Source organism: Syzygium oleosum, unplaced genomic scaffold (assembly GCF_021117445.2).
Source record: "Syzygium oleosum isolate NSW1041296 unplaced genomic scaffold, Sole_v2.1 Sole_v2.08, whole genome shotgun sequence".
Classification (NCBI taxonomy): domain Eukaryota; kingdom Viridiplantae; phylum Streptophyta; class Magnoliopsida; order Myrtales; family Myrtaceae; genus Syzygium; species Syzygium oleosum.
Genome location: NW_026607492.1, coordinates 339,190 through 358,946, shown reverse-complemented (window position 1 = coordinate 358,946; position 19,757 = coordinate 339,190). Strand labels below are relative to the sequence as shown.

The window sequence follows — 19,757 nt, the reverse complement described above, 5'->3', positions numbered from 1 at the left end:
AATTAAATATTAAATTACGTCATCATCTAACAGCTTAAACTTTTAGAATAGTTGGCAGTGGTCCAACCAAAATCTTACATGGTATCAGAGCTGAAGGTCCTAAGTTCAAATCTTTTCAATCCCCATTTGCCTTCCCAATTAAATATGTCAATGGTTAGTACAAAGTAAAAGACTAAATTAAGCGTGAGGGGGAGTGTTAGGATAATTAAATATTAAATTATACTTTCATCTAACAGCTTAAGTTTTTAGAACAATTGACAGTGATTCAACCAAAATCTCACAAACACTAATTGATATGTCCTTAGAATCATGGGGAATATGTCGCTGCAACGGTATGCACTAATTGGAGTGTCCTGCAATATGCTATCTGTAGGCACGAGTACCGGCCATGATATCAAGAGACGAATTGGGAGCATCTCCCGGAACATATTTGGCAATGATGGGCCACGGAAGAGCATTTTGTGCCTCTCCTCTCTTTTGAACTTTCATGTACCGGCAGAAGTGGCGTGTGCGCTAGTTCGAATGAGAGAATTTAAGTCCTGAAATTGTTCTGACCAAGAACAGAATCTTGGAGAATTGGGTCTGTAAAGGATGACGACTGCTGTGGATGGACTTCAGGCCTAGCACTTTCAAGGGCATTAAAGGATTAAGGAGCATCTTCTCCACCTAAGCGGTACTGTCAGTTACCACTGTATATGACCACCCCGGTTTCGGACTTGAATTCCTCTGAAGATACGGGACCGCAATCGAACTGAACATGAGTTACCTCCTGACAGAGACTGCTGGAAACATTCTCACAAGTCGACGAAATTTCGGCATGGAGGTATTGGCTCATCATTCTCTACTCGTTACAATCAAGTATGTCATTCGCATTTTACTTAGTTTTGTTGTGCTAAAGATCATTTACCCACCACATCAATGATGAGAAACAGGCAGTATGTAGTTAGAAGGAATTCACAGATGACTTGAGCTCCTGAAAATAATTGGTGATGTGCAAGTTCGCTCGCTCTCTATAGCCTCCCGACATGCCTTTGCAAATCTTCGCGTGTTCATAAGCTCATAGTCAACAATTATACGAGAGGGCGAGCAAAATGATACTACACGATCGCACCTATCATCGTGACGGCGTGCGGTCACCAGGCACATTCATGTCACATGCTAAGTCAAAAGTGAGAACTTACCATTGTCATAATTTCCCTTTCTTCATGCTGAGGATGCTATTCACAACTTTCCTCAATTGTTCCTGATGGCCTGAGGCTACTCTTTCTTTCACATTCTACACCCTGTAATTCCACTCTCCTGCTGTCTCTATCCATCGCTGGCAGTGATGTGCGAGAAGCGCTTCCTTTTGAATCCGTACATAACCAATTCTTGAGAACTCTTCCCTTGGCAACAAAACAACCGACGTTCCTCCGATCGATCCTCATCGGACTTCGCAGCCGATTGAGCATCGCCTTGACCATCTGCTTCACCGGCGATTCCCCTCTGATGGCACTGTGTTTCCCTGACCCACAAACCACTGTAACCTCTGCTGGAATCACGTATTCTCCACCGCCGAGCCTGCACCGCATCTCTTCCACCCACTGCAACATGATCAGATAAGCAGAGCCCAGGTGCATTCCGTGGAGATCCAACTTCGCCTCCGAAGGTCCCCACTCCATCGCCTCGCTCAGAACCGGCGAGTCGACCAGTTCCTTAACCAGCACGCCTTCTTCTTCGCCGTCCAGGACCCCGTCCAGCTCCTCGATCGAGAGCGGGAAACTAGACGGATCTCGCAGCAGCGACATGATCGTCGGACAAGAGTTCGAGACCGTGTTGTAAGTCCTGATCGAGAAGGGAATCTCCGCCGCCTTCATCCTGCCAAGCCACGGCAGCATTTTGGAGAGATCGCCGCTGTTCCCGTAGGACGAGAGCACCATGTTGGCGCAGACCGTGTCGATCTTGAATCCCTGCGCGTCCATCTTGTCTATGTTCCTGCTCATATCATCGAACAACCCGAGCTTGCCATATCCATACGCCACTGCTTTAACCTCAAAATAAGACAGTTCGATCCCTCTCGATCTCATCTCATCCATCAAGCTCTCCGCCTCCCGCGGCCGCCCCATCTCGCTCAAACCCTTGATCATCGACCCGTAGCCTCTGCGTCTTACGTAAGCCGACGACGAACCGTCCACGATCTGCTTCAGACGAGAGACGTAAGCATCGAATCCGCTCTCGGATTTCAATTCGGAAAGGGAATCGATCAGATTGCAGTACAGAAGCGCGACGTCTCTGTCTCTCGGCCCGAGCCTCGCGATCGCTTCGGCGGCGAGGCTTTCCGATTCGGCGGTCAGTCCTTGCTTCTTGAGCGAGGCGATGAGGTCCGCCGCTAGCTTGGCGTTCCACCTGAACCACGGCGCTTCGCGAATCTTCGCATAGAGCTGCACAAAACCCAGAAGCTCGTGATTGATCCACATAGAGAGAGAGAGAGAGAGAGAGAGAGAGAGAGAGAGAGAGATAGAGAGAGAGCAGAAAGTTAGAATACATCTAGCGCGACCAATCGATCCTCTTGTTTGTCGCCATTTCCGCAGCATGAAATGGGAAGAGCGACTGAGGTCACGACGCGCAGCGATTTCGCCATTGGATCGTTCCTTCGAAGACGACGAGAGAGAGAGAGAGAGAGCTTACGGGGAGAGCGAGGGAGGAGAGGTGGGGATGAGGGAGGAGGTGGGAGAGAGCGTCGAGCGCGGCGGACTTGGGCGAGCTCGCGACGAACTTCCTCATCAGCCTGTCCGCCGCCGCGGCATCCCCGGCGGCGGCGGAGAGGCTGCGGAGCAACCGCTGGCCGTGCTTGCTCAGTGCGCACACCGGTTGGCGACGGCGGAGGAGGCTCGGCGGGAGCGGCGGGCACAGCTGGAGGCTCCCCATGGTTTTTCTTGGATGAGCCACCGTCGGCAAGAAGCGCGTGCGGCTCGGTCCCGCCTGCCGTTAAATTGAGCCACCGTTCAACTCGTTGATATACAATTTATATTCTTTTTATCCAGAAATTGGGAAAAAAAAATTTAAACTTTTTTTTTTTGTCACATAAAACAGAACTTTGACATTATGGAGGGGTCAATATAATGACTAATGTTCGACTATATCTATTATGTTAATGACTAATGGATACTCGAGACAACATGCCGTTTCTATCGATTTAATGGGACTGTCCATTAATATTTGAATATCATTCTATATGTTAAAGTCTTTCTAGGCTTATAATTGCTTTTAGAATATTATTGATCTACCAAAATATCACCAGATTCAAACGAGAAAGGTTTAGAAGAACGTATGAGAGGACCTATTAAGATTTTTGAAAAGTTTACTCTCCTTCCGAACTTCTTCGACTCTTCCTTCTTATTTAAATCTATGCTCGCATCGTATGACTAAGGTTAAGGGTAACATAGACACTTTTCATGATTGGGTTTGGACAATAGAGCCTGCTACAGTCTGGCAAGAAATATTGCAAACATTTCAAACAGATAGAAGCTGAAAAGGTTTGGCACAAAACTCGATCACGTAACAAAGCTTACAACTTCGATTTTACTATAGCAGCCGTGGGAACTAATTTTATTAAAGTAGTGATGTGATTTCCTGAAAGATGTTCTCACTTATTTGATGGGTTCATGATTTAGTCGTGGTTAGGATTTTCATCGGAGCTAATATCTAGTTGCCATGTATTTTCAAAATAAGTTTGTTCGAAATTTAATGCGTTTGGGGAAAATTTCGTCGATTCTCGTTAATTGCACTTGTACTCATCTAATGACAGTTGGATGGCATCTTGATAGCATGACATGCTGGGGACACAATTTCATGGCATTTTTTCATCGATAAGCACTTGAAAATCAAAACTATCGTCACGCTTTTCATATAATTGAGTTTTTTTTTCTTGTTTAGGTCACATCATTACAACAAGTATGAAATGAATGTGCAAATATTTCTCTATAGTCACAGCATGCATTGTGAGAATAATTAAATATTAAAGTATAACTTTATCTAAAAGCTTGAACTTTTAAAATAATTACATTGGTTCCAAAAAAATCTCACATTGTATCAGAACTTGACTAGGCAAAAAGATTAAATTATTACCATGAAAAACAACAAATGATTACACCCGCGATAAATGAAGATAAAACCCTAAACTGGTACACCTGTCAACTAACACGCGCCATCTAACTAAGAAATTTGACGGTATAATTTAACGAAAACTAATGGAAGATAAACCAGTTTGGATTTTTGGTGATCGAAAAATTAATTTCAAGTAAATTTATCGTAAATATATCAGTTTGAGATTTTTCGTAATATTAATCGAATTATTTATCATTCGACCGACAACGTCAATTGATAAGAGCTCTCCCCCGCAACCCCCCCAAAAAAAAAATAAATTAAGGCGAAAGAAAACGTAACATAAGCCTTTAAATGCAAAATCGTTCGCGCAAGCGGCTCGCCTCGAGTACCGACTCTCTCTCTCTCTCTTCTTCGTGTTCTTCTTTACTTGTTCGACTCAGATCGGGTGATCACGCTGCCATTGGTTGATCGGTCGTCCGGCGGGGATGAAGAAGCGGCCGAGAACCAGCCTCGATCAGGCGGTCGTTGATATCTGGCGGCGGGAGGTCGGCGGCCTCTCCGCTCGGAGCTTCGCTCGCCGGCTCGCCGCTTCCGAGGTTTCCTTTTGCCCTTTCTTTTGTCGTTTCGCCCGCCCGTGCCGATTTCGCTTGTTCCTCCTCCGACGATACGTTTCTAGGCGCGTGAAGCGCGTTTTGCCCGTGGCGAGGGTGAATTGGTCGGTGCATTGTGCGATTCCGAGGTCATGAAGTGATTCATGAGTATGCCGGGGCCGGCCGCCGCCGTAGATTGGCTGACATTGATTGCGTGTGTGTTTGTGTTCTTCTTTTTTAAAATCTCTGGGATGCGGTTGATTGGTTGGCTGGAGGAAGCAGCTGTTCGATTTAGTTGATCAGGCTAGGAGTTTCATTACTTCAATGTAGTTCTGTAGACCGGCGCAATTTCGCTCATATGAGTTGTTATCTGCTTTTTTAGGATCTTGTGTTGAGGCTCGATATCTATAATAAGCTGGAGGGGCATAGGGGATGTGTCAACACCGTCAGTTTCAACTTCGATGGTGACATGGTAATATCAGGCTCGGATGACCGGCACGTAAAGCTCTGGGATTGGCAAACCGGGAAGGTCAAGCTGTCGTTCCATTCGGGTCATCAAAGCAATGTCTTCCAAGCCGAGATCATGCCGTACACCGATGATAAGAGCATTGTTACTTGTGCAGCTGATGGACAGGTATTTATATCCGAATCAAAGTGCTAACTAAAGTGCAGTGGTATCGCTACTTTTATCCCTGAAAGTTACTGGAGCTTTAGGTTTAGGATTATGCTTTGTTAAGTCAGTAGGCTACCCAGTTCGATCCAAGTGGAGGGCCGATAAAGGTCTAGTTCTATCAATTGCTTTTGAAAGTTTATGTAACATCATCAATTTTATTGACATTCATGTGAAAACTAACATGTTTTTTTTATATGTTGTATAACTTAGAATAGATTTCAACTGAGTTAAGATTGAATTATTTTAGAGCGAGTATAATACGATATATGTTTTTGATAGAAATAGTTTTTTTCCAAAAGAGTACGTGTTTTTTTGTATGCTTATGTATCATACAGAACACTGAAGTTTTTGAAATTACATACATGCATAAATAATTTGTGTTACTATGAGTATTTTACTGACCAAACCCTAACTTTGAATGCAAAGTTTGAAAATGGCTATAGAAGCCAAAAATGGCTAAGTTTTGTATGTGGTGAGTGGATGGTTTTCCGTGACATGAACTAGAATAGCTTTCATCCTCTAATTTTGACTCCTACCCATTGGCTTGCAGTCACTTCTAATGCTACACCTGACAAGGTGGATCTTATCTCAAAATTTTGTGTTTATCACCATACAATGTCTTATCTGATCCATTATGAAGCTGTATCTTTTTGTTCCCTTCCTTTTGACTTGATAAGAATAATCCCGCATCTACAAGCGAGTGGCATGCTTCTTTTTCTGGATTCCGAGGTGGTTTTTAGTGACTGTGTGCTCCCGCCCCTCCTCCTTTTTGGCATCTGGGCCAGGTCCGGGCTACAATGCAATGACAAAAGGATATATCAATGTTTGATGCACTCGACTATGTTTTCTTGTCTCGAATCTGAATTGTGTTTATTACGTTAATTGTGTTTTTCAATTCAATCAGATATTTGAGTTACTACCTTGGTAGGGACGAAGCCTTGGAGTACCGGAGTTTGGCATTTGTAATTTGATGACTGAGCTGTTGATGAGGAAATTGCTTTATTTCAGGCAAGGCATGCTCAGATTCTGGAGGGGGGACAAATTGAGACAGTGTTGTTAGCCAAACATCAGGGAAGGGCTCATAAGTTGGCTATAGAGCCTGGAAGTCCGCATATAGTTTACACATGCGCTGAAGATGGATTAGTTCAACGTGTGAGTTTTCTTTATCAAGATTATACTGCAATACCCATCTCTTGTATTAATTGTGCTATCTGCGTGGCAAGACCTTAATGACTGCGTGAGGTCCTTTTGATGAGTTTCACTTTGCTAACTTTAAGCCCTAGAAGCAGGCGTCTTCCCCCTTCACCATCTAGTGAATTTGCAAGTGAAATTGGTAATTTGTTCTGTGCTGTGAAGTCTTTGAGGGAGGCTTAAATGCAATATTGGATTTCATTGCTCGCAGAAGTTGATTGTTCTATGCTCACATAACAGTGCCATTTTGTTTCAGCTTGATCTCAGGAGTAAAACTGCCACAGAACTTTTCACTTGCCAAGAAGTATATGGGACTCATGTGGAAGTTGTTCATTTGAATGCAATTGCAATCGATCCAAGGAACCCGAATGTATTTGCGATTGGTGGGTCGGATGAGTACGCTCGGGTATATGATATTCGCAATTACAAGTGGAATCGAGCACATACTTTTGGTCGATCTGCTAACTACTTTTCCCCTTCTCATCTGATTGGTGATGCACATGTGGGAATAACGGGCTTAGCCTTCTCTGATCAGAGTGAACTTCTCGTCTCTTACAATGATGAATTCATCTATCTCTTCACCCAGGAGATGGGACTGGGTCCTGATCTTCTCTCTGCCTCTACCAAGTCCGTGGACAGTAATTCCAGTGAAGTGGCATCTCCCGCAGCTGTGAATGCTGAAGGGAATGTTACCCCTCAAGTCTACAAAGGGCACAGGAACTGTGAGACGGTGAAGGGCGTTGGCTTTTTTGGGCCTAAATGTGAATATGTGGTGAGCGGGTCTGACTGTGGCCGCATATTCATTTGGAAGACAAGAGGAGGACAGCTTATCCGTGTTATGGCAGCTGATAAACATGTTGTAAACTGTATCAAGCCTCATCCTCATATCCCAGCTCTGGTTAGTAGTGGAATAGAAAATGACATCAAAATCTGGACTCCAAGGGCTATTGAAAGAGCTACTCTACCAGCGAACGTTGAACAGGTATGCTACATCATTGTCCACTGCTAGTTAAAGAGAAAATTAAGTTTGTGCATCTTCTCTTGCTTCTTGTGTCATTTCCATCAAGTACGTTGATCTTGACATTTATATCTCTTGTTAACTTGAATACAAAATTCTCTCTCTTCTCATCTTTTTAAATTTTTGTTCTTTGAGCCACTGCTTCTCTACATCTCATAATAAGTGGGTTTTTCGTTCAATCGTCAGGAGGATTTCATGAAACTACAATATCAGCTTTATGTGATGCATCATTTTATTAGAAAATTTTGGTCTCAAGAATTTAATTTATGCCTCGTGAGAGAGGTGAGAGATGATAAGTAAATGGTGTATTTCAGTATTCCCTCTTTGACGCAGGCTGGGAAGGTTTCTCTTGATCTACATGCATAATCAGCTTGCTTGCTTTTTAAGAATGTGGGCGGTTGTTCTTTAGTGATCTTCACCTTCGAAGTAGTACATTTTGGTCTGCTTAGGCTGTGTTCATTCAGCAGTTGTCTAGCTTTTTAAAAGTTATTAGAATGTGCTGTTGACGGCATCTGGTTTCTGTATCAAATTATATTCAACGATATGTAGATATTAGCTTGAAAATGTCGGGTGGCGTTTTTCTTTCTAGTTGTAAAAAGGAGGTTTAGGTATATCGAGATTCAATAGCAATTCTTATACGGCTTTGTACCTTAAAATACCACACCTGCACAACTTTCTACTGAGCTCTCCTTTTCCATTGTTCATTAAGTGCTATCAATTTTCTTTTTCATTTCTGGATGCTTTAGTTGCCCTGGACCTGCATAAGATGGGTGAAACTGAATGCTAGTTTCACCCTATGGGAAGGGCGAGAAACGCCTATTCTCAACCAAGTTTTGGCATTCTGCTCGTGCTATTAGTTCTGCCATAGGGCTTATGATAATAACCCGTGATAGACCAAATGACAGCAGAGGAACTAATTTCTCTGCTGTAACTTGTTTGGAGGAAGGTCCCCCCTGACCGCATCCCATGGTTATCTGATGACGTGGATGATGAGGATGATGATTATTCTTATGATGATGATTTTTACGACGACGAAGATGACGACAGCGAAGAGGAGGGCAGTGGAGATTCTAGCGATGAGGATAGTAAAGGTGACGACGATGACAGCGATGGCGATAACAGTGGTGGTAGCAGTAGTTTTTCTGGCAATTATGATGATTGTGATTTTACCCTTCCCATTTCCAGCTAAAACCGAAGGCTAGGGGGTGGATGTACAGAATATTGCCCCCTCGGGACCTCTTGTCGCAGCTGTATTCCCTGCAAAGCTGGCCAGCAAACGCGTCGGAGCGTGGTGGAGAGACTTCGTCTAACTCGGCTGCTGGGCAGGAACTCGTGGAACTCTTTTTCACACTGAGTGCTAACGATGACGGTTCTTCGGATGGTGGCGGTGATTCTTCTGGTCCATTCCTTTAGCTGATCGATGCGATGGTGTTTAGAAGACGACTAAGCAACTGTACATAATGTAGGGCAAAAACGTTTAGCTTCCCCATCTTCTCTCTTTTCCCTTCTTTTTCTTCTCTGGCTGTCTTCTCCTTCTCTTCATGGATATGTTCATCCACATAATTTGTTCATGCTTTGTTTATATTCTTTCTGTGTATTTTTCTCCTCCTCCTCCTTTTCATGGATATTTACATTCATATAATTTGTTCTTCATGCAGTGCAATTGTAACTATCACAGGCCAGTTTCTGTGCTCATATTTCAAATGACCATCCCATGTCCGACATGCACTTTCACCTTAACGTAGAAACTCTAAGCGCGGTCAAACTAAAGATAACCATTCTAAGTGCTGAGATAAGTGCACCGAAAGTTATAAAATTTGCCACGAAAATTCAATCAAGTTCTAAAATTTTTAAAAGGCGTAATCAAATTTTAAAACTCGTTTAAAAAATGCAATCAATATTTTGAATCTTTCAAAAAGTGTCTTCTGTTGAAGTACTTGATGAGGCCAATTTGATACATTTTAAGACTTTTAATACTGTTATCCCTAATGCGCCTCCGGGGCAAATTTTCTATTTAATTTTTATTTTTGCCAATAATACAATAGAATTATGACAAAAGTAATTAAAGATATTTATGAAGCATAAATAATAAAAAAACGGCCGCAAAAATAAGAAAACGGGCCGAGCATTTTCGAGCGCAAAAAAAAATCTTCTGCCCGCTACGGCGCAGAACAGAGACCGCGCCACCTATAAAACCTCCGATTAGAAGAGCTCCAGAACCTCCTCTGGACTGTCGTCGCCGATCGCTCTGATGGAAATCTTGACGGGATCGAAGGTCGTCGCATCCTCCTCATCTCCCCTCTTCGCCATCTTCTCTCCCAAGAGAAGCTCCTTCTCCAGGCCTCTCTCCCTCCCGCTCGCCTCCTCCCGTAAGTTCCGATCGATTCCGAGAAAGCTCGACCTCGCGTTCGATCCCGCCGATTTCGTCGTGCTTTAGGTTCAGTCATCGAGTCATGGTTTTGCGTGTTCTTGTGGTTAGATAACGAGAAGAACGAAGCCGATGTTGGATCGGAGTCGAGGGATTCGAGCATAGCTCCGGTCAGGAAGGATCGCAGCCTCTCGATTTCACCTCTCTCCAAGGTATTCCGATCCCTCCGTGGCTGATTTCTTCCCTAGTATCGGATTACGTGATCAGAGAGCTTGTTCTGCGGGTTGTTTCGTTGCTTTTCTTGTACCGCGACCTTTTTCAGTGTTTAATTATGATTTCCGTCGTTTCGTGAATAAGGCGTGTATCTGCAAGTGCTGTTTCTGTTTTGAGAATTTGATGCTAGGGATTTTAGTATATAGCGAGATGAAACTTGTGAAAGGTGTCAAAGAGATCGGATTGCGGACATGATGTTTTGTTAGCCTACATCCTGGATAGTGTTCTGCAAGTTCTATTTTGGATTTATATATTTGAAGAAGGTTCAGAAGCAGAACTTTTTTATAGAATGATTCTCGAGTTTTTTTTCATCTTCACTTGCCAAATGGAGCTGTGTGAGTTTTGGCGCTTATGTGCTGCTTCTTGCTTTCCATACCTTGCTTGTGTATTCTTAGGAAACAGCGATGGGGTTGGTACTGAATGCAGCGGTGGGGAGAGGATGGACAACTGGTTCGGGAATGGAAGGTCCCCCTGTTCCTGCAGAGACGGAATCGAGCTCGGAGGACACCTCCGCCTTCCCATTTTCTCTGTTCACTAAGTCTCCTCGGAGAAGGATGCTTGTTGCATTCACATGTAACATCTGTAGGCAACGGACAACCCGGGCAATCAATCCTCATGCATATACAGATGGGACAGTCTTCGTACAGGTAATTGGCTAATTGCATCGTACATGATCTGATAGCTGAAAGTTTCCTGCCCAAAAAGCTAGCTGAACTGGTAGCTTTTACAGGAAGTTTGTAAAGTAACTTATTAGTGTATTAAGATCCAAGTCAGTTGTAGTTTAACCTGTAAACAGAAAGGTTTTGCGAAGTCCATCATCTTGCTTAGTTGGTTAGAATGATCCAGCTTGATATATATATTGAGAGAAGTGAGAAGTGTACTTTGAGGCTGAGCTTAGACATTGATCGTGCAGGGAGCCTTGCAGGTAGTAATCGGTAATGTCCTGATTCTTATGGTCCCAGTCTTGAGCAATGAGAGATCTTCACAATTACTCAAAAAATGTAGAAAAGACAGGTCTAGTTGTTGCTTGGTCTAGTTGTTTATATGGATGGACATAGTTAATTAGGATTTAGATGGTCTCTGAACCCAGCATAAGCACACATTATTTATTAGGTTCCCTGAGCTTCACCTATTCCCAGATTTGTGCCCATCCCTTGTAATTATAGTCATTACTCACTTCTTAATTTGTGAAACAAGATCGACCTTCCCTGTCACGCTTTGTAATTGAAATCATTTGTGTTCGTCATACACTTGACTTACTTCTTAATTTGTGAAACAAGATCGACCTTCCCTGTCACGCTTTGTAATTGAAATCATTTGTGTTCGTCATACACTTGACAACATTCCTAGCTGCCTCTTGATGAATGGCTTTGATTTTAAGTTGCTGCAGCAAGGTTTTTTTTCCCAAATCAATTAATTTGTTGGCAAAATGCGAAGGTGCAAATAAGGTCTCTCGGTTAACAGTTGGTTTCTCATTAGTTGGAGATATGTGGATTTATGATCTTCGATTTATGGGAGGTAGGTATGGGCTACGAAGTAGGCAAGAAAGTCACCCTTTGAGCGAGTATGTTATCAATTAATTTTTACCCATTTTTGTATTGTATGCTGCTGCAGTAGCACATTGCAAAGGGCCAAATTACTTTCAGCTTTATGCAATTGTCAATGCAATATAAAGTTATGTCACCAGTGAGGACTGCAATGCTGATGAAATCTCTTTTGTCCTTGCAGTGTTGTGGATGCAATGCATATCACAAGCTTGTGGATAATCTTAACTTGTTTCACGAGATGAACTGCTATGTGAACTCCAGTTTCAACTACAGTGGCCCAAACCTGGATGTAAATTTCAACTTTCTTGACAGTGGTGATGCCGAAGATGACTTATTCTCTCCTTGATGACGCAAGTTTTGTGCTTTGAACAGCTGTATAGTCTACAGTACACATACAGCAAAATCCAAATTGCTGTCATGTCTAATTTCTTGTGAATATTCAGTAGATATTTATACGATTATATCTTCTGAGGAAAGCTAGAACCTGCATGATGTTATTGTTATCTTCTCCATTCTGGATAGATATGGACTGGAAGGTGCTTTTTCGCCAAAGATTTACACAAACGCCGGTATGTTTCTTGCTTTTAGTAAACAAAAATTTTAATCTTTTGAGAACTATAAAACAAAAAGTCAACTTACTTTAAATATAGACATTTTTTTTTATCTTTGTTGTTGCTCGGTGGACTTTTGCACTCACAGAGGTTTGAGTGTGTTTCCCAGGATCCGCCCCCTGCCCTCCCTCCACTAAGCCATTTTCCTTGGCCGTGTAGACATTTTGATTTTCTTAACGATTTGAGGTGATTAATAACCAATGTATTCACGTCAAACTATTGTTTAATAAGAATCTTATTCCGAATGTGGAAAATTTAAGTCGAGAGACACCTGAAAACACACCCCTAGTGTCTCACCCAAATTTACGATGAAAACATATCGAGGTGGGGAAATGGGATGAAGAAGGGACTTCTAAAATGAACGGAGCAATAGACCTGATACGTGCGGCTGTTGATACTATAGAAGTAATGTCAATGGAGATAACACAGAAAATTCAGCTGATGAAACGTTTGTCGATAAGTTTTGTTCCGAAGGACAAAGTGCTGTTACGGTATTACTGATACAACTTTTTGTCCTTATGGAGTACGTCTCCCTGTACCTTTTCTTTTGCAGAAGCTACAAGCCTACTACCAGGCGACCGCATGCATATAAAATAGAAGCTGCATGTTCTCTCAAATAATTTATGGAATCACGCAACTTTCTCCTTGTGCCATATATGTCTATTGCCAATCTTCAAACTATGAACTTTACAATTTACGGATTCGGCGGAGCGACCATTATCGGCCACTTAGAAACTGAATTTAACTCGTTAATCAATTGTCCTTTCTCATGTCTTTTCTCTTCTTGCCCAGCACTTCCTTCCGCACAAGGTACTTTTCATGTCGCTCCCACGAGTCACGCATCTTCGCTAAAGACTTCCCTAATTGTACTCGGTGGAACAGCCCTCATCATGAGACTCTGGACGAAGGCAATCATCTGCCCAAACAAAAGATTAAAACAAGTCTGCTATTTGCTGCTGGTCACTGAATAAAAATCATCTTCACTTTTCAACATCAGGATGCACTGATCACAGAGTAATATATAATCACTACCGCATTGCCTTGCGATTTCTGAGATGACTCAGGTGATGGTGATGAAGTTCATACCAAAGCTTGCCAAAAATAATAAAAAAAAGGCTCTTACCTGGGCTAGTCCAATGCACATTAGACTGAAACCAGGGTACGGAAAAGGCGCTGCTTCCGATAGAAATAGTGCTGGAAGGAAATGGGAACGACAGTTTATTCAAATCCTACATTAGCATGACCCCAAAAAAAAAGAAAGAAAAGCAGAACTTTACCTGTCAGAGGACTGAATATCAGTGGCGAAACAATGTTGGCGAAAGAAGTTATCCCCGAGAGGCATCCCTGAGCCTTGCCCTGCGATGAAGATAATCCTTTAGCACTTGGTGCGGGAAAGATGTATTTTATTCAGAACTAGCGGGTGGCGCTGGTGAAATAACCTGTTCTAAAGGGCCAACTTGTTTCGATGCGATGCTGCGTATCTGAAGGTGCGAAAAGCTCGTATCAAACAAATGATGATAACTGAATTAGCTGATAGCGCTTTCCAGTGATAAAAGCACAAACTCACGCATGGAGAGACGAAGACGACGAAGAGTGTGAACACGGTGGTTGCATAAGGAACCTGCATGTTTGGTTAACCCGACCCGTTAGCCAGAGTCCACGGAACGGTAGAAATGGTATTTGAGAAGTTGAAGATTCTACTTGCTCGCTAATGGAAACACATGCGAGTTAATGCAAGAAAATCATGGAGTTTGCAGTATATAACCACGTCTCGTCTGTAGAGTAGCATAAACATTTGTAAATCTAGTTCAACTGAGTAAGAGATGTATTACCCAAGCTGCCCAGGATATGCTGTAGAGAAACATCTGCAAGATAAAGAATCTTTTTGTCAACATTTCAGCTACATTTCTTAGAAGCTGCAACAGTAGATCCTTTGTAATCAGATAGTACAGCAGGAATGAGTTTCATACATTTGAAAAACCCACAAACAGCCCTATAGACAGCAACCTCTCTTCACCTAATACTGGTGCCAACAGCGGCATAAACAGCAGCTGTAGAAGTCAGAGATGTTGTGTTATAGACTCACTAGTTCCATGATACTGCGATATTAAAAACCGAATCAACAGCACATAGTGGTAAGAGAAGAGATGGAAACAGATTGCAGGCATACCTGAGAAAGTGTTCCCGCAACTCCGACGATGAGCATAAGATCAGCGAACTGAGTCTTATTGAAATGAAAACGAGCCTTCAGGTAATACTGCATGGATTTGGTGCCTTGTGTTAATCAAAGTCTCAAGAGGGACTCAGAGACAAGGTTCAGAAAATTGCCTGCTAAAACTTAAAAATGATAGGATAGGGACCAGAGAGGTTCTAGAAGATGCTCTCAGTGATACCGACATGTGATTTTCGACTAACCTGTTCTGCTTATTCTAAACACTCGTCTTCCGAGTTTTATCAGCGGCTGTGCAAGGATATGACAGGAGTGGAGTAGAATAATTCGATTTGTGAGCAGGTAGATGCTAACGCAGGTACAATCTATCTAGAGAACTTGTTCTACTTATTGATGACCATCTTCACCCTCATCATCATGTAAAAATGTTGATTTTATCTTTCACGTGCGCTCTAATGGGCTGCAGTCCAGATCTCAATTGAGGTAAAACGTCAAGTTAATGCCAGAATTCTAAGTCTGCGAGCTACATTCTAGTTACTCGACACATTTTGAGTAGGAAACCCACCAATAAGGAAGCTTGCAGTCCTCCCTCTGCAAGATTGTTGAAGAATGCAACCACTGCAGCTTGTGCAAATATCTTGCTGAGAAATAAAATTGTACAAGTTGACTGTAGCAGCTTCAATTTCAAAGATCGTAAAACTTTGAAACAACGAAAAGAAGAAGAAGAAGAATGATTGTAAAGTTTGCCAATTTTTGCTATTCCGTTTGCTTGAACTAGAGCTAACTATTAATGAATGATCTTCAATTCCTTTTCTATGATCCTTATGTGCAGAATCTCTCTTCCAAATGGATTTGTTTGATTTAGGTATTAAATAACTATAATTAGCACACTGAGGTTCCATCAAATGTATCTGCTCTTAACCGCGAGTCCAGTCATGCGAAACAAGACAGAAAACTTTACCTGCTCCTCAACAGGCAAATGAGATCTCCAATCGAAGGAATCTTCTTGAATATGTGTATCTTCTTCATGGAGTCGCTATCATTTTGGTCATTATCAGTTTCCGATCCCTTTAAGATTGGCCGTGTCGATTCGTCTGCTACCGGTATGCTGTCCTTGAGAAAGATCCTCATGTAGACGACCGCGACCATGGATACAACTGCGGCAACCTGTTAATAGCATCCCCCTTTAGTGGACAGTATAAGGACTTAAATGGGAAGAATCACACGAGAAACAGAAAGACATGGAAAAGACAGAACCTGGAATGTCAAAGCAGTCGAGATGAAACGAGCGGCCAAGGTTCCAAAAACAAATGCGGCTGAGAACACACCAGAAAGAATACCAAACGCCGATACCCGCTCCGTCCCCGGAACGTTGTCTGCCTGATGATCATAAACAAGCAAGCAATCACTCAGGCATAATAACCATATATACCGAAAGGCAGCAGACACAAATTTCAATTGTTGTTAGTGTTGTTCTGGGTCTCCATCGTAGTGTTTTATTATGTGTTCTGATTGCATGGCAAGTAATCGTCGAGCCAGTGCCTTCCGTGACATTTCTGAAGTTTTAAAAATGGTAACGTGATTTTTTCACTCGCGTAAGACATGCACCTTAAATGTCAATACCGATCCTACTGCTCTTGCACCTTTGAGGTTACGTAGAATTTTTTACGTACAATGGTTTTTCAGAGGTTGCTCACATACGTTTACTCCTACAAAAAGTATTTAGATGTGGTAGGCATTCCAACAACAGATATTAGGGGCAGTATAGGATGTGAGAGTTACCACATATGCAAGGGCAAGGCAGCTGATGGTGCCTTCGCCAACCATGGCTGCGAGAGTCCTGAGGACGAAGTACGCATAGAAGAATTTGGTCTCCCTGCTGTATGCCATTATCACTGCAAAAAACAAGAGATTTCTCCATTAGAGAGTCCCGACAACAAATTCATGTGCTTTCTTTTTATGTTTACTGTTACAATTGCTCGCGTAAGAGAAGTATTAATTAAGATTACGTTTATTTCACTGAAAACTTCATAATAAAGAAAAATATCTTTCATGAGTTTTTTTTTGGTCGGGGGTTTAGAGCAAAAGATTTCTTTCTTGTCAAAAAGGAAAATTATTTTTCCCGATCTAAGCTTGTTTTTTTCCATACATGAAAAATGTTTTCGTAGATCGATTGGATTTTCGTTATTCAAATATTGAAAAGTTGGAAAGCAATTTCACGAAAAAAGTTTTCTTCCGAACAAATGGATCATAAGGTCAATAACGTGTTCTTCCCCTTTTTTTGTTCAGAAGATCCTAGGAGTCTGATGATTCAATTCTGATCTATTAGCTTTGCAAAATCAGGGAGAGGACCATTGGACTTTAGTTAAACTTATGCGGTGTTAATGAGCGAATACAAGAATAAGGCGCACCACCATCTTAGTGGCCGTATTAGGTGATCCATTAGAGGAAGTGAAAGCTAGCTCCGGAATTAAATCGCAAGAATAAATTAAGGGTCAGACGGAATCCACGTATAACGTAACAAAAGAGGGGAAGACTTTTCTTTTTAATAAAAAAATTATTTAAGCAAACATGACAGGACAGCAACATCAAATCAAATTAAGAGGAAAAATATCAAGTTAACAGATACGCAAAGCAGGCTCGATGTGAAACGAGTACCGAAATGGGGGCACTAAATCAAAAGTTGTCATCATGAGTTGGGGGGCCAGATAGGACCACCGCGAAGCTCCCACAATGTCGCTAAAGATGTTATGGGACAAAAACGTGATGTGTTGTGGTCCACTAAAGTACCCCACCATTCCATTCATTCCATCACGAATCGTGAAGAAGAAAAAGAGAAAGAGGGCAGAAAGAAATGGAAGGGGCATTAAAAGCATGCGTACCCAATGGGATGATGTAGGCTGTCATGGGTATGGTGAGCAGAGCTTTCCTTCCATACTCGTCCGACAGGTTCCCGATCAACGGCGTCAGAATCACCGTCCCAAATCCTATGATCTGCACCAAACAACACATGCATTCTTCTTTAATTGATTTCGATCTGATTTTTTAAAGTCTCTTGCTGGTGTGCGTGTTACAGCATATTCGCTCCAGTATTTCAAACCTGCCCCCGCACTCACCTAGCTCAACTGATGGCAGTCATATCGACGCAAGAGTGACATCGCACCGTGACCGGATCCTTCGTCCCGCCCGTCGAGACCCGATAAGATTTGCGAGGACAAGAAAAAAGCGGCAAATCTCGCCCTCCGTTTTCCTTCCTTGTTTGTGGTTACGCCCTCTTAAGTGGTGAATCAACATCGTTTATCAGGAGATGATGACCAAATTACTCTAGAACTAATGTAGACCACAGTAAATTCCAACCACATGAAAATGGGAAGTCTAAGATGATGCGCTCCCCTTCCTCCCTCTCAGCTAAGATTTATCGACACAAACCAGCTAGCGTAAAACCTCGAGAAAACACAAATTGGCACGAGACTTTCATCCGATGTGGCCAAGCAGCGCCATCGTGATAAGGTCGAACGATGGTCCATGGGTGGCGGGCCGGGGGAAACTGACGGAAGGAGACGACGATGAAAGTAATATCTGGAAATTGCATGGACGGGAGGAATTCGTCGTGGTAGGTTTGAACAGTAGGTGCGCGAGTGCAGACACGGCAGGAACTTGCCGCCCTCACCTTCGTCCACGTGTCCCCCCGTTCAGCCCCAAGGCCGTTGTAAAGTTCGTTACGATACGCGGGGGTTAAAGCGAGGATTAATTAAATGAATCTTCTTTTAAGTTACTACTTAAAATTTTCGAGTCCGGTCGTAATCTAATGATATTCTTCGATGGATTAAGCGAATGTCCAGAAAGGTTGCGGACGAAGAAGTAAGCAGCGGAAGATGGAAGGACTCGAGCGAGCTTTCCTTCTCGTTCTTCTTCCCTTCCTACTACCGCAGAGTTCATCGCGAACGTATTCGAGGAAACGCAATTTCCACGGAGCGAAACCGCGACTGAGCCCCAGCCGAACGGAGATTTCACAGGCGCGTGACTTTCCGGTGCGCGCGCGTGCGCAAAGGCGAGAGCGAGAGAGAGATCGGTTTTAGAGCTCGAGCGGTCAGGATAAGGGCTACTGCCGAACAAAATGAGAGCGCTCGAAAAGCGGCGGAGAGAGAGAGAGAGAAGAGAGAGAGAGTGAGAGAGGGAGGGAAGAGGAAGACGTGCGTACCGCCTGCTGGATGCCGGAGAGGTAAATGGCGAGGGAGCACTCGTCGACGCCGGGGCAGAGGGCGGACATGGTGACGTCGGTGATGGCGGGGACCACCATGAAGCAGGCCACCCCGTACAGGAACACCGTCGCGAACAGGTGCCCTAGCCCTCTCAGCTTCTCCATCGATCCCGCACGCGTCACGGCGGAAGAGGGACAGGCGAGCGAGAGCGTTTGCGCGCACTACTCGGTACGGAGCGAGCGATTCTAGAGAGAGAAGCACGCGGACCGCGCTGCCTTCGCCCTTGCTTTATAGCTAAGGCCCCCAAAGAGAGAGAGTGAGAGAGAGAGAGAGAAAGAGATGAAGATATGAAGTTCCTGATTTTTTTTTAACGGAACCTTTTAAAGCGGAGAAAATGGTGAAGGTGAAGTCACCGCACACCGTGCCCCAACCGACCCCCCCCTCCCCCCCACAAAAAAAAAAAAAAAAATCAGTACGGTACGGTTAGAAACACCACGTTTACTCACGGCTCGTCATGCACGGTCCATGCATGCATGATGATGATTCAAGGATCACATGTCCATACATCCAAATGACGATGCACATGATTCATTAGGATGGCCCGACCCCCCCCCCCCCCCCCCCCTTGCTTTTGCTTTTCGATTCACATTCGAAGGCCGACTATGAACCCGCACCCGAGAATTAGCCTTTTGAAGCATTTGTGATCACCAAAATGAACGGTCGTGTGAGGCTTATGTGTCTGGTGTGATTCGTCGTCCTCAGATGTGATTACAGGGAAAGATGCGCCCCGATGCCTCTGAGCTTAGCAATTATGATCGATCGTGAGCAACACGTGGTGCGCGAACCGATTGACGGGAATTAGATTGAGGCGGGGGGAACTTTAGGCCGAGAAAGGGAAGTCATTTATTGACATAAGTTAGGAATTCTGTGGTCACATTTGGTTCGTTTGAAAGGAAATGAAGCTTTTGATTTGAAAGGGGGGAGCTAAGATGACTTTTGTCTAGAGGAAAAGAGAAGGGAGGGTGACA

The 19,757-nt window shown here is 43.3% G+C and overlaps 4 protein-coding genes across 9 annotated transcripts; 2 read left to right on the top strand and 2 right to left on the bottom strand.

Moving 5' to 3' along the window:
* Positions 1–861: 861 nt before the first annotated feature.
* LOC115672619 (pentatricopeptide repeat-containing protein At2g17033) lies at positions 862–2,992 on the bottom strand. 2 transcript variants are annotated; one of them, XM_030594475.2, is made up of 2 exons: positions 2,668–2,992; positions 862–2,420 (listed from the first exon to the last, which is right to left on the bottom strand). In XM_030594475.2, exons 1-2 carry the CDS (start codon positions 2,905–2,907, stop codon positions 1,218–1,220), a joined length of 1,443 nt encoding a protein of 480 aa, XP_030450335.2. In that variant the 5' UTR covers positions 2,908–2,992; the 3' UTR covers positions 862–1,217. The 2 variants fall into 2 exon arrangements, with proteins under 2 accessions (XP_030450335.2, XP_056170177.1); XM_056314202.1 differs by lacking the exon at positions 2,668–2,992 and adding an exon at positions 2,525–2,648.
* Positions 2,993–4,472: 1,480 nt separating this feature from the next.
* LOC115672858 (uncharacterized) lies at positions 4,473–9,140 on the top strand. 3 transcript variants are annotated; one of them, XM_030594829.2, is made up of 6 exons: positions 4,473–4,682; positions 5,059–5,310; positions 6,358–6,501; positions 6,797–7,522; positions 8,505–8,649; positions 8,744–8,905. In XM_030594829.2, the coding sequence occupies exons 1-6, from the start codon at positions 4,572–4,574 to the stop codon at positions 8,758–8,760; spliced, it is 1,395 nt and encodes a 464-aa protein (XP_030450689.2). In that variant the 5' UTR covers positions 4,473–4,571; the 3' UTR covers positions 8,761–8,905. The 3 variants fall into 3 exon arrangements, with proteins under 3 accessions (XP_030450689.2, XP_030450687.2, XP_030450686.2); XM_030594827.2 differs by lacking the exon at positions 8,505–8,649 and having other exon boundaries at positions 8,744–9,140; XM_030594826.2 differs by having other exon boundaries at positions 8,505–8,747.
* A 577-nt stretch (positions 9,141–9,717) lies between these two features.
* LOC115672633 (uncharacterized) lies at positions 9,718–12,222 on the top strand. Its single transcript, XM_030594500.2, has 4 exons — positions 9,718–9,927; positions 10,038–10,138; positions 10,595–10,846; positions 11,928–12,222. Exons 1-4 carry the CDS (start codon positions 9,810–9,812, stop codon positions 12,090–12,092), a joined length of 636 nt encoding a protein of 211 aa, XP_030450360.1. The 5' UTR covers positions 9,718–9,809; the 3' UTR covers positions 12,093–12,222.
* A 568-nt stretch (positions 12,223–12,790) lies between these two features.
* On the bottom strand, positions 12,791–18,991 carry LOC115672632 (uncharacterized). 3 transcript variants are annotated; one of them, XM_030594498.2, is made up of 14 exons: positions 18,729–18,988; positions 17,410–17,521; positions 16,310–16,422; positions 15,785–15,907; positions 15,489–15,694; positions 15,093–15,168; positions 14,528–14,614; positions 14,328–14,408; positions 14,190–14,222; positions 13,925–13,978; positions 13,797–13,838; positions 13,635–13,713; positions 13,481–13,551; positions 12,791–13,273 (listed from the first exon to the last, which is right to left on the bottom strand). In XM_030594498.2, exons 1-14 carry the CDS (start codon positions 18,891–18,893, stop codon positions 13,193–13,195), a joined length of 1,323 nt encoding a protein of 440 aa, XP_030450358.2. In that variant the 5' UTR covers positions 18,894–18,988; the 3' UTR covers positions 12,791–13,192. The 3 variants fall into 3 exon arrangements, with proteins under 3 accessions (XP_030450358.2, XP_030450359.2, XP_056169785.1); XM_030594499.2 differs by lacking the exon at positions 18,729–18,988 and adding an exon at positions 17,644–17,917; XM_056313810.1 differs by having other exon boundaries at positions 13,132–13,360; positions 18,729–18,991.
* Between the last annotated feature and the right edge of the window lie 766 nt (positions 18,992–19,757).